The sequence below is a fragment of the Scyliorhinus canicula genome, chromosome 1 (genome assembly GCF_902713615.1).
Source record: "Scyliorhinus canicula chromosome 1, sScyCan1.1, whole genome shotgun sequence".
Taxonomy (NCBI): domain Eukaryota; kingdom Metazoa; phylum Chordata; class Chondrichthyes; order Carcharhiniformes; family Scyliorhinidae; genus Scyliorhinus; species Scyliorhinus canicula.
Window position 1 is genome coordinate 101,162,474 of NC_052146.1, and position 15,941 is coordinate 101,178,414.

Here is a 15,941-nt window from a genome sequence, read left to right on the forward strand (position 1 = left end):
GCAAGGATGCACTGGTGCACCGATGCCTGCGAGATGCCGGACAGGTCCCCACTCGGTGCCTGGAATGACCCCGTGGCATAAAAGTTCAGGGCTACCGTAACTTTGACAGCCACAGGGAGAGGGTGTCCTTCCCAGTGCAACACGGTGCCAAGTGTGCCATCAGGTGGCAGATATGTGCGACGGTTTCCTGGTTCATCTGGAGTCTCCTCCTGCACGCCCGGTCCATGAGGTCCTGGTACGATGAGCAGGGCCAATACACATGGGGCCTCATCGGGCGTCTCCATCACCGTGGCACCACCACCTCCTCCTCCTCCTCGTGCTCCTCCTCCTCGTCCTGTCATGCGGGCGGTCCTCGAGCCTGGACGGCTGCCATCTGCCTCCCTGCAGCACGCTCTTCTGCGGCAGCCTCCGCTGCCTCCCTGGCACGCTCCTCCTCCTGGTCCCCCAGGGCAACATGTAGAAGTGTGGCTCCCGCCACGGCGGCCAATATCGCTGGGTGATCACCAAACATAACAGGCCTGCAGGGGGTGGGGGTGGGAGGTGATAGACGACATGTCATCATTGCCCGTACCCCCTCACCCGCAGCGAGGTGCCATGGGCTGCATGGTCACGACTGTTGGAAGCTGGCACCTAGCCAGACAGACAACCTCCCCAAACACATCCCTCCCCGGCACGTGCCCTCACCACCCCGGCACGTAGCCACACCTCCCAGCATGCGCCCTCTCCTCCCCAGCACTCGCCCTCTCCCTCCCCCCGGCACTCGCCCTCTCCCTCCCGCCGGCACTCGCTCTCTCCTCCCCGGAATTCGACCTCTCCCCTCCCCGGCACGCACCCTCTCCTCTCCCCGGCACACGCCCTCTCTCCCCCGGCACGTGCCCTCACCTCCCAGCACTCGCCCTCTGCTCCCTGGCAAGCGCCCTCACCCCCCGACATGCGCCCTCTGCTCCCCGGCACTCGCCCTCTGCACCCCAGCACGCGCCCTCTCCTCCGCGGCATGTGCCCTCTCTCCCCCGGCAAGCGCCCTCACCTCCCCAGCACTCGCCCTCTGCTCCCCGGCACTCGTCCTCACCTCCCCGGCACTCACCCTCAACTCCCCAGCACTCGCCCTCACCTCGCCGGCACTCGCCCTCACCTCCCCGGCACGCGCCCTCACCTCCACGGCACGCGTCCTCACCTCCCCGGCACGCGTCCTCACCTCCCCGCCACGCATCATCACATCCCCAGCACGTGCCCTCACCTCCCCGGCACGTGCCCTCACCTCCGCAGCTCCCCCTCTCCCCGGCATGCGCCCTCTCCTCCCCAGCACTCAACCTCCCCCCCCCAGGCACTCGCCCTCTCCTCCCCGGCACTCGCCCTCTCCTCCCCGGCACTCGCCCTCTCCTCCCCGGTACTCGCCCTCTCCTCCACGGCACATACCCTCCCCTCCCCTTCCCCTCCACAAACCCCCTCCACACAACCCCACCTCCACACAACCCCCCCCCCCCACTGCAAACCCCCCCCCCCCCACCAACTGCGGCCACCGCCGTCACTTCTCCTGCGGTCGCTCCACGCCAAGACCTACCTCCGCACTGGCCGGCGTCAACCATCACAACTGGTTGATACCGTTAAATAGGTTGTTTAATTTACGGCCCATTGGGCCGGGAGAATTCGGGCGGCCCCGGGGTCCATAACGTCGCGCCGGTCCTCGCCATCCTCCGAGGCAGGTGTGCGATTCGCGTCAGCGGGATTTTTTGGGGGTCGGAGATTTCGGCAGCCGGCGGGGGCGGGATTCACTCCGCCCTCCCCCCCCGGCGATTCTCCGACCCGGCGGGGGGGTCGGAGAATCGCACCCCTGTTATCAGAAGAAACTACCTCACTATTCACCTTGATAAAGAGTTCTACCATATTCTGGTCACTCATCCCCAAGGGCTCTCTCAAAACCAGATTACCAACTAATCACTTCTCATTGCTCAAAACACAGTCCAAGACAGCCTGTTCCCTTGTTGATTCCTCAACATACTGGTCCTGAAAACCATCATCCTCTATTGTACTGTGACTAAATTGAGTCACCCAATCTATAAACAGATTAAAGTTGCCCCTAATCACAGATATCACTTTATCACATGCATCTCTGATTTCCTGTCTGATGCTATTCCCAACATTACCACTGCAGTTTGGTAGTCTGTATATCACTCCTACACATTTTATTTTGAAATCTCTGTGCATTCAGATACAAAACCTTAAGGTTTGTTCTTTTAACATGCCTTGTCCCATCCCTACTATTTTGTACAGTATTATTATCTGATACAGGCTCTTGATTTATCTGCCTCTCACTTTTCTTATTCTTCTTTCTGTCTTTTTCACTTGTTCTTGATTTCCCCTTGCTCTGAATCCTTACATAGGTTCCCATATCCTTGCCATGTTGATTTAAATCCTCCCCAAAGTATCCCCCCAAAGACATTTGTCCCGGTCCTGCCCAGGTGTAACCTATCCAGTTTGTACAGGTCCCACCTTCCCCAGAACCGGTCCCAATGCTTCAGGAATCTGAAACCCTCCCCCTCCCAACATCTCTACTCTGACTAGTACGTGGCACTGGTAGTAATCCTGAAACCACTACGTTTGAGGTCCGACTGCTCAACTTGCTTTCAAACTCCTTATATTCTGCTTTCAGGACCTGAGAAATCCTTGACCAGAGCACCAGGAAGGCAACATACCATCCTGGAGTCTCATTTACGGCCACAGAAATTTCTATCTATTCCCCTTACAATCGAATCACCTATAACTGTTGCATTCCCACACTTTTTACTCCTCCCCTCTGCAATAGAACCAACCGTGGTGTAACAAATGTGGCTGTTGCGGCTTTCCCCGAGAGTCATTCACCACAACAGTATCCAATATGGTATATCTATTTTGCAGGGGAACGGTCACAGGAGGTTCCTGCCCTGCCTGTCTAGCTCGTTTGCTTTCCCAGGCGGTCACCCTTTTCTGCCTGTGGAGTCTGAGCCTGCGGTGTGACCACCTCTCTATACATGCTATCCACAACATTCTCCGCCTCATGGGATGCTCCACAGTGTCACCAGCCACCAATCCAGTTCCAAAAATGGCACTCCCAGGAGCTGTAGCTGGAGAAACGTCCTGTAGGCATGCTGGCCCCAGACACTGGAAATATTCCTGCCTCCCACATGGAGCAAGAGGAGCAAACCAAGGCTTTGAGTTCTCCTGCCATGGCTTACCCTTTTAAATTAAAACTTTGGAAGAAGCTTGATATTAGATTAAATCAAATTCTCTGTGGCCCATCTTTGCTTGTCCTCATTACCACCAGTTATAGCTCTCACAGATTATAAACCACAAAACCTATTTTCAAACTATAATTGATGAAAGTTGTAAAGACTTACCGATCTTGCCTACTACTTACCAATCAGCTCTCTCCCTTGTAGCCTCAGCTGCAGCAGGACCACTCTATGAGGTTTAAAAGTTACAAGCAAGAAGAAAAAGCAAAGAGCTCCTCTTCCCACTCTGCACCAAATACTCACTCTGCTTCATATTCCCAAGTTTAAAACTCACTCTGTCTGTGTCCTCACTCCGGACGTGGCCTCTCTCCCACTATGATTCATTATGTAAGACAGCTGCTATTCCTGCTGTGTTCTCTATACTGCCTTCCTGAACTGAACTTGCTTTTCACCAAGTTATGGAAAAGATCTTTGTGCAGCTGCTATGACAAAAAGTAGATTGAACATGAGGATGTACCTTATTTTTATGTCATGTTTGGATATGGTCTTTTCTTTCACTCACATGCCTGTGTCTTTGTTTTAACAACCTTTCCACATTTGGAGTGCAGGTACAGATAAACAGTGTAGTAAGTATGACACTATCAATTTTTGTGGTTGGAATTAATGTGTGCGTTTGTCTTTGTTCATTTGCGGGCATGTTGGGTTTTTATCCTGCCAATTCAAAGAATATTTCAACTGTGAGGAGTTTTAGTTGATGTTGTATGCTATTAGAAATTGACATGTGACTACCACTATCTGAGGAGACCCTAACATAACAGGAAGAGATCAGTAAAGAGTGCCCTGATTGCAAAGCTACATTTCAGGCCTCCCCTTCTCCCATGGAGATCGGTCCCCCTCCACAAAACATTTGGCACCACCCCAAAGCATCGGGGAAGTCTCTCCCCAATATAACACCAACGTCAGGGCACCTTCCCCCCTGCGCAGTCATCGGGATTCTCCACTATCCCACCATGCCCACCTCAACAGAGCCCCCTTGGCACTGACCCCTTCATTTGTCCAGCCTTGTCTCTCAATCCGTGGGTCCTTCAAGCACCTCCGCGTCCCAGGAGTGGTCATCACGACTGTTTTTCACTTTTGAAAACCAGTAGTTATTCGCGCTGGTGTGATGTCACACTGCCAGGCGCGGGAGGCTACATCACCGGCAGACGCTACGATATTGATGCACGATCAGTAACTCCAGAAGCAAGATTGGAGACAATTGAAGGCTATATTGCGCTAAATGTTTCCCGCAGCAGCGGAGGTACAGAAGGCAGCTGCTGGGGAGACACGGGCTCTTATACTCTGCCTTACTGGACGGAACCAGCAGGCAGGCTTAACCAATGAAACAGCAGTCTCAGGTACCTCCCACACCAATGGTCTTACAGCCTATTCAGAGGTACTGTAATACATCTAATACCAACTACCACATTCACCCCCTGTTTAAAAAAGGTCCGGCGGGGTGGTTGCCTTGCATTTCACAGTTGTAGAGGTTAAGGTTATGGAGGTACCCAGTGTACATCAGTACAGTGTTTTGCCTCGTTACGTCGCAACTATTTACAAATTTATTTACAGTTCAGAACGAAGCAATATGTCGATCGGGAGCCCTGGTCATCCTCTGCGATTGTCGTAGCTTCGGCAGTGATGCAGGCGCCGGCTCGGGCGTCTGTGGCTCTGGGAGCGTGGCTTCGCCTTCTTCTTCACCCCTAGATGGGACCGGTGGGAGGACCGATCCACCTGGGAAGGGGGTGACTGTGGGGTGCGCTGGTGGGAGGGAGGGGGATGGTGGTAGTGGTGGGGGTGGGGACCCAGTGGGTGCCAGGTCCCGAAGGGAGACCGTGTCCTGTCGGCCATCAGGGTACGCCACGTAGGCATGCTGAGGGCTAGCATGAAGGAGGTGGACCCTCTTGACCAATGGGTCCGACTTGTGCGCCCGCATGTGTTTGCGGAGCAGGATGTGTCCTGGAGCTGCCAGCCAGGTTGGGAGCGATGTCCTGGTGGAGGACTTCCTAGGGAAGACAAGGAGACGTCCGTGAGGTGTTTGGTTGGTCGTGGTACACAGCAGTGACCGGATGGAATGGAGAGCATCCGGGAGGATCTCCTGCCAGCGGGAGACTGGGAGATTCCTGGACCGTAGGGCCAGTAGGACGGTCTACCAGACCGTTCCGTTCTCCGTCTTTACCTGCCCGTTTCCCCGGGAGATGTAACTAGTCGTCCTGCTTGAGGCAATGCCCTTGCTGAGCAGGAATTGACGCAGTTTGTCGCTCATAAAGGAGGACCCTCTATCGCTGTGTATGTAGGCAGGGAAACCGAACAGTGTAAAGATACTGTGGAGGGCTTTTATGACAGTGGCTGCGGTCATGTCGGGGCAGGGGATGGCGAATGGGAACCGGGATTACTCGTCAATCACGTTCAGGAAATACGTGTTGCAGTCGGTGTAGGGGAGGGGCCGTTTGAAGTCCATATTAAGGCATTCAAAGGGACGGGCAGTCTTTATCAGGTGTACTTTCTCTGGCCTGTAGAAGTGCAGCTTGCACTCCGCGCCGATTTGGCAGTTCATGGTGGCAGTCCTGACCTCCTCGATGGAGTATGGCAGGTTGCGGGTTTAATGAAATGGAAGAATCAAGTGACTCCCCAGGTGGCTGAGGCCCCTTGTGGAGGGCCCGGAGGCGGTCCACTTGTGCGTTGGCACCTGTGCCACGGGATAGGGCATCAGGAGGCTCATTTAACTTCCCGGGACGGTCCAAGATCTCATAGTTTTAGGTGGAGAGTTCAATCCTCCACCGTAAGATCTTGTCGTTCTTTATCTTGCCCTGCTGTGCATTATCGAACATGAAAGCCACTGACTGTTGGTCAGTAAGGAGAGTGAATCTCCTGCCGGCCAGGTAATGCCTCCAGTGCCGCACAGCTTCTACTATGGCCTGGGCCTCCTTTTCCACTGAGGAATGGCGGATTTCTGAAGCATGGAGCGTACGAGAGAAGTCCACGAGTCTGTCCGCTTGGTTGAGGGTGGCCGCCAAAGCTACGTCAGACGCGTCGCTCTCGACTTGGAAAAGGAGGGATTCGTCGATGGTATGCATCGTGGCCTTTGAAATGTCCACTTTGATGTGGCTGAAGGCCTGGCAGGCGTCTGTCGACAGGGGAAAAACCATGGACTGGATTAGTGGGCGGGCCTTGTCCGCATAGTTGGGGACCCACTGGGCATAATACGAAAAAAATCCCAGGCAGCGTTTGAGGGCCTTGGAGCAGTGGGGAAGGGGAAACTCCATGAGGGGGCGCATGCGTTCAGGGCCTGGGCCTATGACTCCATCGTGCACTACATAGCCGAGGGTGGCTAGATGGTCGGTGTTGAACGCACATTTATCCTTGTTATATGTGAGGTTAAGGATTGTTTGCGGTATGGAGGAATTTGCGAAGGTTGGTGTCGTGGTCCTGCTTGTCGTGGCCGCAGATGGTGACGTTATCGAGGTACGGAAACGTGGCCCGCAAACCGTACTGGTCAACCATTCAGTCCATCTCTTGTTGGAAGACCGAGACTCCATTTGTGACACCAAAGGGAACCCTTAGGAAGTGGTCGAGCTGCCCATCTGCTTCGAAAGCAGTGTATTTGCTGTCGCTAGGGCGGATGGGAAGCTGATGGTAGGCGGACTTGAGATCCACCGTGGAAAAGATCTTGTATTGTGCGATCTTGTTGACCAGGTCGGATATGCGGGGGAGAGGGTACGCGTCGAGCTGCGTATACCTTTTGATGGTCTGACTATAATCGATGACCATCCTATCCTTCTCCCTGGTCTTTACAACCACTACTTGAGCTCTCCAGGGGACTGTTGCTAGCCTCGATAATGCCTTCCTTCAGTAACCACTGGACTTCCGACCTAATGAAGGTCCGGTCCTGGGCACTGTACCATCTGCTCCTGGTGGTGACAAGTTTACAATTCGGTGTGAGGTTCGCAAACAGGGAAGGTGGATCGGCTTTGAGGGTCACGAGGCTGCAGACAGTGAGGGGGGTAAAGGGCCGCCGGATTTAAAAGTTAAGCTTGGAGGTTAAATTGAAAATCTAACCCCAGGAGCGTGGCAGCGCAGAGGTGGGGAAGGACGTAGAGTCGGTCATTTTTAAACTCCCTTCCCTGGACCGTGAGGTTCGCTATGCAGAACCCATTGATCGCCACTGAATGAGACCCGGAGGCCAGGGAGATTTTTTGGATAAGTGGGTGGATGGGAAGAGAACAGCGCCTTACCGTGTTGGGGTGTATGAAGCTCTCTGTGCTCCCGGTGTCAATCAGACAGGATATTTCATGCCCGTTGATGAGCACGGTCATCGTTGCAGTCGAGAGCGTTAGGGCCGAGACTGGTCCAGGGTCACCGAGGCGAGTCATTGGAGATTTTCCTCGGGTGCTGTGCGGTCATCCAAGTCGGGGTCCTGAGAGTTCAGCCAAGATGGCGGCGCCCACTGGTCGCACATGGCTGGGGGTGCACAAGATGGCGGCGCCCATCCATTGCACGTGGTGTCCGAGGGGCGTGATGCGGCGCCTGGAGGCCGCACATGGCTTGGGAGAAGGAAGATGGCGGCGCCCGCTGGCTCGTGGAGAGGGTTGTGATGGCGGTCCTGATTTGCCTCTGGAGACCGCCTGGCATACTGCCATGACATGGCCCTTTTTGCCACACTCTTTGCAGATGGATGAGCGGGCCGGGCAGCACTGTCGGGGGTGCTTGGCTTGCCCGTAAAAGTAGAAGCAGGGTCCCCCAGTGTTGCTTGGCAATCTCGCAGCGCAAGCTTGTAGGGGGATGGGGGTGCCTCAGGGTCGGCCGTGGGGGGATTCCACGTTGCCCAAGGGGTTGCTGCTGGGTCAGGGCTGTAAGTGCGGGTGTTTTGGGAGGCCACATCTCGGGAGCTAGCGAGGGCCCATGCCTCCTTGAGGCCTAGTGTCTTTCTCCAGCAATTGCTGGCGGATTTGGTAGGACAGCATACCAGCAACAAATGCATCTCGGATCAAAAGTTCTGTGTGCTCGTTGGCCGAAACTTGCGGACAGTTACAGTTCCTCCTTAACACCAGGAGTGCATGGTAGAACTCCTCCAGCGATTTCCCCAGGGATTTGTCGCCTCATCGCTAGTAGATGTCGGGTGTAGACCAGGTTTACAGGGCGAATATAGTGTCCTTTTTGCAGATTCATCGCAGCCTCGAAATCATCCGCGTCCTCGATGAGGGTGTAGATTTCTGGGCTCACTCTTGGGTGCAGAACTTGCAATTTCTGGTCCTCTGTGGGTGTAGTTGTGGCTGTCTTGAGATATCCATTGAAACACGCCAGCCAGTGTTTGAACGTTGCTGCTGCGTTTGCCGCGTGGGGGCTGAGTTGGAGACACTCTGGCTTGATTCGGAGCTCCATTCTTTAAAATCTAGTACAATAAATTGATGCATGATCAATAACTCCAGAAGCGAGATTGGAGACAATTGAAGTCTATATTGCACTAGATGTTTCCCCCAGCAGTGCAGGTACAGAAGGCAGCTGCTGGGGAGAGACGGGCTCTTATACTCCGCCTTACTGGACGGAACCAGCAGGCAGGCATAACCAATGAAACAGCAGTCTCAGGTACCTCCCACACCAATGGTCTTACAGCATGATTCAGAGGTACCGTAATACCTCTAATACCGACTTCCATAGACATACAGCCCTGTAATTATATTGAAGTGCATTTAACCAGCGTTAAATTTGTATTTAACTGCTTAACCAGCATTATGGTCAATGAGGAATCCCCAAAAGGTGAGTCAGAAGTAGTTTATTTCCTACTCGCAGCTAGGAAATGTAGCAACTAAGCAACAGCCCACGTCTTAGTTGGAACCATCCTGAGATGCCGGCTTGTTCCTGGGCCAGCTTTTGGGGAATTAATGAGCTTGCACTTGGGCGTCTGTCCCTCAGCAGGGGAGTTTGTGCCCCACTAGCCTCACAGGGAGACCAATCGGGATGTCCGCATGGGTCTCATGGAGATTATAACATCCCTTGCCCCAAAGTCCGACCCTCAATTATCAGGAGCGGAGGAGGTTGTCTTCTCCGCTTTATCCGCAGCTGTGACTCCGGCTCTTGTGGGGCTGGGTTGGGGGAATGTAGCGTGTCGGGAAAATGTTGATTTTGCATCGACTGTCTGTGGGGGCACCATTGACAACCACTCCTTGGTGAGGCCATCATCTAAAGACTCGGATGTATAATTTTCCATGATAGATCCTGAATCCCCCACTTCACGCATCTCAGTGTTGGGACCCCTAGGGGTGATGTCACCAGGTACACTTGTGCTGGGCTAGCATGGCTAGAAGACAGTTCCTCTGGTGGGATTTGTCGTGATTCTGACTCTCTGCTCCAGAGGTGATCTAGGTACTTATGCACCGTCCATTCTCGTGTCTCTATTGAGTAAGATACTGTGGAGGAATTTCCTTTAGGCAGGGTGCCCATGTGGAGGATATCTTCATTACTGGTGGCCCTCTGGGGGTCCCCCATTACAGGGGTCCTGGGTGTCTGTGGGAGAGGTCCCCCTAATACAGGGGCGTCTGTGGGTAGGTCCCTGTATTACAAGGGTCCCTTTTGGAGGGTCACCCTGTTACAGAGGTCCCTGAGGCAGACATCCCTATTATAGGAGTCCCTGTGGGGTTACCCCAATTACAGGGGCCCCTGAAGGGGGTACAGATGGGACGGGGTCACCCCCGTATTTGGGAGTGGGGGAACATTCAGGCAATCTGGGGGTGTGGGGCTGCCTCCCAGCTGGAGCTGGAGGGTCCGGGCCGATTTGCAGTGTAGGAGAGGTGAGATGCCAGCTGTGGGACCTCATTATCTGGCCGCCCGCTGAAGATGGTGGCCTGATAGTGTGATTCCCTGGGAATCTGTCATATTCCACACCTTGCATAAATTTGCATCGTGTGGAACACTGAACTACATTCCGCTTTACAACTGCAAGGGGATCACAAAACTGGGGCAATTAAACTCCAGCGGGAGAACATAGTCTCCCAAACGGAGAATCCAGCCCAAAGAGAAGGGAAAAAGGGAATAATTATGTAGGACCCTTACATCTTTAAACAATTTGAGCAATAGCTTGTGGTCGTTACTATGGTGAGCCGTGCCCACATACTGGTGAAGTTCCTTCACCGCAAACATGACAACAAGCCCATCTTTCCCAATCTAGGTACAGTTGCACTTCACAGCTGCCAAAGTCCATGAAGCATAGGCTATCGGCCTCTCCTGCCTATCTCCTTGCAATGGGATAAAAAAAACCCGATTCCATATGGAGAGGCATCATGAGTGATCAAAAGGGGCTTTGAGGGGCCATAATGGGCCAACAACCCTGATGACTTCAACCGCCGCTTCATCCTGGTGAAGGCTTCTTGCGGCACTCTCGACACAATTCTTGATGTTCCTTCATTGGTGCAAGGGTAGTCGCCAAGTTAGGGATACATTTTCCATAATAATTTGAGTCCTGAGAATGACTGCAATTTGGTCATGTTATCTGGTGTGGAGGCTTGTTTGATTTCTTGCACCTTCTCCTCTACTGGGTGCAGGCCACATTGGTCGACATGATGCCCTAAGTACTTGACCTTTTTGGCACAAAAAACATATTTTATCCTCTTGAGGCGTACGCCAGTCTCAGAAAACGGCGGGGGCCATCCTCCAAGTTGCTCAGTTGCTCTTTTTCAGTGGCTCCGGTAATCAGGACATCATCCAAGTAGACTAGGATGTTCTCCATGACTCTTTGGAAATTAGCTCAAGCTGATGACACACCAAATGTCAACCTTGTAGATTCATAGATGCCTCTGTGAGTACTAATGGTCACAAATTTTCTGGAATTTGCATCTCATTCCAATTGGAGGTATGTGTGACTCATGGAGCTTAGAAAAAGAGTGTCCTCCAGCCAATTTAGTGCAGAGGACATCTATTTGCGGCGTTGGATATCTGTCCGAACAAGAGGTTTTGTTTACTGTTAGTTTGTAACCTCAGCACAGGCGGAAGGTTTTGCCTGGTTTCAGTACCGGAACTACAGGTGCTGCCCAATCTGCAAATTGTACTGGCCAGATGATTCCTCGGCTTTCCAAGCAGTGAGTTCACCCTCTACCTTTATCAGCAATGCATAGGGAACTGGGCAAGCCCTGAAGAACTTTGCTTGGACCTCAGGGCCTACGTATATCTTGGCTATGGCCCTTTTGATCCAGGCCCTCTTTAAAAAAAAAACAACTGCCTACTTCACCAGGACTTTGATTAATCCCCCAGTGCCCATCCTGAAAATCGGCTGCCAGTCCAAAAGGAGCCTCTGAAGCCAATCCCAAACCAGCAGACTCTGGCTGGGAACCTGTACTATTATGAAGTGTAACCTGATGGACTACTGTCTGTATACAACAGTGGTTATTGTTGCACCGTGATAGCTAGTGGTCCCCCCATATATGTTACCAACCTTGCCTCGATATCCCTTAAGTCCAGATGTTGGATTCCAGTATTGATCTTCTCAGACATGTGGGCCGGGATTCTCCCCTACCCGGCGAGGCGGGGTTCCCGGCATCAGGGAGTAGTGAGAACCACTCCGGCGTCGGGCTCCCCAAAGAAGCGGAATTCTCTGCACCTTTAGGGGCTAGGCCCGCGCCGGAGCGGTTCCCGCTCCGCCGACCGGCGCCACGCTGGCCGAAAGGCCTTCAGCGGTGCTGACCTCACACCGGTTCATGCGCGGTAGAGAGGGTCTCTTCCACCTCCGCCATGTTGGAGGCCGTGGCGGCGGCGGCGGAAGAAAAAGAGTGCTCCCACGGCACAGGCCCGCCCGCTGATCGGTGGGCCCCGATCGCGGGCCAGGCCACCGTGGGGGCACCCCCCAGAGTCAGTTCACCCCGCGCCCCCCCCCCCCAGGACCCCGGGGCTCACCCGCGCCGCCTGGTCCCGCCGGCACCAGAGGTGGTTTAAACTACATCGGCGGGAGAGGCCTGACAGCGGCGGGACTTCGGCCATCGTGGGCCGGAGAATCGCTGCGGGGGGCCCGCCGACCGGCGCAGCGCGATTCCCGCCCCCGCCAATTCCCGGGTGGTGGAGAATTCCGGCCACGGTGGGGTCGGGATTTACGCTGGCCCCGGGAGATTCTACAACCCTGCGGTGGGGTCGGAGAATTCCGCCCCGATGTCCCTTTTTAAAAATTATTTATTTTTGAAATTTAGAGTACCCAATTAATTTTTTCCAATGAAGGGGCAATTTAGCGTGGTCAATCCACCTACCCTGCATATCTTTGGGTTGTGGGGGTGAAACCCACACAAACACGGGGAGAATGTGCAAACTCCACACTGACAGTGACCCTGAGCCGGGATCGAACCTGGGAGCTCAGCGGGTGCTGCCCATAAATTAATTTTTTACATTGTGGGCTTCGCTGGCTACCAGCATTTTCCCATCCTTATTGGCCTTTGGGAAGGAGGTGGTGAACTGCATTCTTGATCTACTGCAGTCCATATGGTGTAGGTACACCTATTGTGCTCCTCGGGAGGGATTTCCAGGATTTTCCCCAGTGACATTGAAGGAACGGCAATATATTTCCAAGTCAGGATGGTGCGTGACTTGAAGGGGGACCTCCAGGTCATGGCAGTCAAAGGCATCTGTTGTCCTTGTCCTTCTAGATGGTAGTTGTTGTGGGTTGGCACAAGCTGTCGAAGGAGCCTTGATGAGTTCCTGTAGTGCATCTTGAAGATGGTGCACATGGCTATTGCATTTCTGTAGTGGAGGGAATGGATGTTTGTGGAAAGGGTAGCAACCAGGGCAACATGGTGGAGCAATGATTAGCACTGCTGCCTCACGGCGCCAAGGTCCCAGGTTCAATCCTGGCTCTGGGTCACTGTGTGTAGTTTGGACATACTCCCCATGTTAGCGTGGGTTTCGTCCCCACAATCCAAAGATATGCAGGATAGGCGGATTGGCCACGTTAAATTGCCCCTTAATTGGAAAAAATGAATTGGGCACACTAAGGAGTCAGGAGGTGAATTACGTGCCACAGGATTTATATGGCTAGTCCAGTGGTCAATGGTAACCCCCAGGATGTTGATAGTGGGGGATTCAGTGATGATAATGCCTTTGGATGTCAAGGGGCGATAGTTTGGTTCTCTCTTATTGGAGATGTTCATTGCCTGGCATTTATGTGTCACAAATGTTGCTTGCCACTTCTCAGCCCAAACCTGGATATTGTTCAGGTCTTGTTCCATTTTCACATGGACTGCTTCAGTGTCTGAGAAGTCGTGAATGGTGTTGAACATTGTGCAATCATCAGCGAACATAGCCACGCATCATCGAATCATAGAATCCCTACAGTGCAGAAGGAGGCCATTCAGACCATTGAGTCTGTAGCGGCACTTGCTCCGATAGAGCACCCTACCCAGGCCCTATCTCCCCCACTTCTAGTCCCGTAACCCCACCTAATGTATGGGCAATTTAGCATGGCCAGTTCACCTAACCTACACATCTTTGGACGATGGGAGGAAACCAGAGCACCCGGAGGAAACCCACACAAACATGGGTAAAATGTGCAGACAGACAGTCACCCGAGATAAGAATAGAACCTGGAACCCTGGTGCTGTGAGGCAGCAGTGCTAACCTTCTATTGGAAGGAAGGTCATTGATGAAGCAGCCGAAGATGGTTGAGCCTAGGACACTACCTTGAGAAACTCCTGCAGTGATGTCTCAGAACTGAGATGACTGACCTCCAACCACCACAACCAGGTATGACTCCAATCAGTGGAGAGTTTACCCCTGATTCCAATTGACTCCAGTTTTGATAGGGCTACTTAATGACACACATGATCAAATGTTGTCTTGATGTCGAGGGCGGTCACTCTCACCTTACGTCTGGAGTTTACCTCTTTTGTCCATGTTTGAACCAAGGCTGTAATGAGATCAGGAGCGGAGTGACCCTTGTGGAACCGTAACAGAGCATCAGTGAGGAGGTTATTTCTGAGTAAGTGCCGCTTGATAGTACTGTTGATGACCTCTTCCATCACTTTAGAGCTGATTGACAGTGGACTGATGGGGCGTTGATTGGCCAGGTTGAATTAGTCCTGCTTTTTGTGTACAGGACGCACCTTGACAATTTAGCATCAACCCGGCAATGTGGCAGTGTTGCAGCTGTACTGGAACAGCTTGGCTAGGAGAGAGGCAGGTTCTGGAGCACAAGACTTCAGTAATATTGCCAAAATATTGTCAGGGCCCATAGCCTTTGCAATGTCCAGTGCCTTCAGCCCTTTCTTCATATCACGTGAATCAAATTGGTCTAGATTGGCATTGTGATGCTGGGGATGACCACTCGGCACTTCTGGCTGAAGATTATTGCGAATGCTACTGTCTTGACTTTTGCACAGATGTGCTGGGCTCTTCAATCATTGATCATTGAGGATGAGAATATTTGTGGAGCCTCCTCCAGTGAGTTGTCGAATTGTCCACCACCATTCACGACTATAATTTGGCAGGACTGCAGAGCTTAGATCTGATCCACTGGTTGTGGGATCGGTTAGCTCTGTCTATCCCTTGCTGCTTTTGTCGTTTGGCACACAAGTAGTCCTGTGTTGTAGCTTCACCAGGTTGACACCTCATGTTTCGGTATGCCTGGCGCTGCCCCGGCATGCCCTCCTCCATTCATCATTTTTTTAAAAAAGTTAATTTTGCCAATTTTCTGCCCACTCTCTATTTAACTTTTTTCCAATTAACGGACAATTTAGCGTGGCTAAAACACCACTTCTGCATATCTTTGGGGTCTGGGGTAAGACCCATGCAGACACGGGGAGAATGTGCAAACTCCCCATGGACACGGGGCCGGGATCGAACCCGATCCTCGACACCGTGAGGCACAGTGCTACCTACTGTACCACCATGCTGCCCTTCCTGCACTCTTCATTGAATCAGGGTCGATACCCTGGCTTGGTGGTAATGGTAGAATGGGGATATGCCAGGCTATGAGGTTATAGATTGTTGCTTAATACAATTCTACTGGTGGCCCACTGTGCCTCATGGATGCCCAGACTTGACTTGCTAGATCTATTCTGAATCTATCCCATTTAGCACGGTGGTAGTACCGCACAACACGATTGATGGTATACTCGATGTTACAATGGGACTTTTTCTCCACAAAGATTGTGTGGTGGTCACCCCTACTGATACTGTCCTGAACAGATTCATCTGCAGCAGGCGGGTTTGTGAGGATGAGGTCTAGTATGTTTTTCCCTCTTTGAAAAAGAGTCATCCAGACTCGAATGTTAGCTCCCTTTTCTCTCAACAGATGCTTTCAGATCTGCTGCGATTGTCCAGTATTTTCTGTTTTTTCCCCCTCTTGTTTGTTCCCTCTCCACCTGTTGCAGACTCAGTCTAGCAGTTAAGTCCTTTAGGACTCAGCCAGCTTGTTCAGTAGTGATGCTGGTGATGAACATTGAAGTCCCCATTGAAGGGATCAGGGCTCCTGGATGGCTGGCGTCTGGGCAGGATGGGACCCTGGTACCCCTGATTCCACCTGGGCACCCTAGTCCTGACAGCTTGGCACATGTGCAATGCTGTCTGGGCACTGGTAGTGCCCAAGTAGCATTTTGCCTATGCCAGGGATTGGACCTGGGGTGCCCTGTCCTTATTAGGTGAGGTGTAGGAGGGCTTGATGACATTCATATCGGTGAGTTGGTATGTTGGGGGTCAAGGGGTGGTGTTCGGGGGTCTCAAGAT

The 15,941-nt window shown here is 52.8% G+C and overlaps 1 protein-coding gene across 1 annotated transcript in view; it reads left to right on the top strand.

The window, feature by feature from the left end:
- The window catches only part of LOC119975033 (receptor-type tyrosine-protein phosphatase U-like), a 1,028,343-nt gene that overhangs the window by 717,346 nt on the left and 295,056 nt on the right, over window positions 1-15,941 (top strand). Inside the window, exon 22 of the mRNA XM_038814894.1 lies at window positions 3,818-3,835. Within this exon, the coding sequence (XP_038670822.1) occupies window positions 3,818-3,835 (18 nt within the window). The remainder of the gene's footprint in view (window positions 1-3,817; window positions 3,836-15,941) is intronic.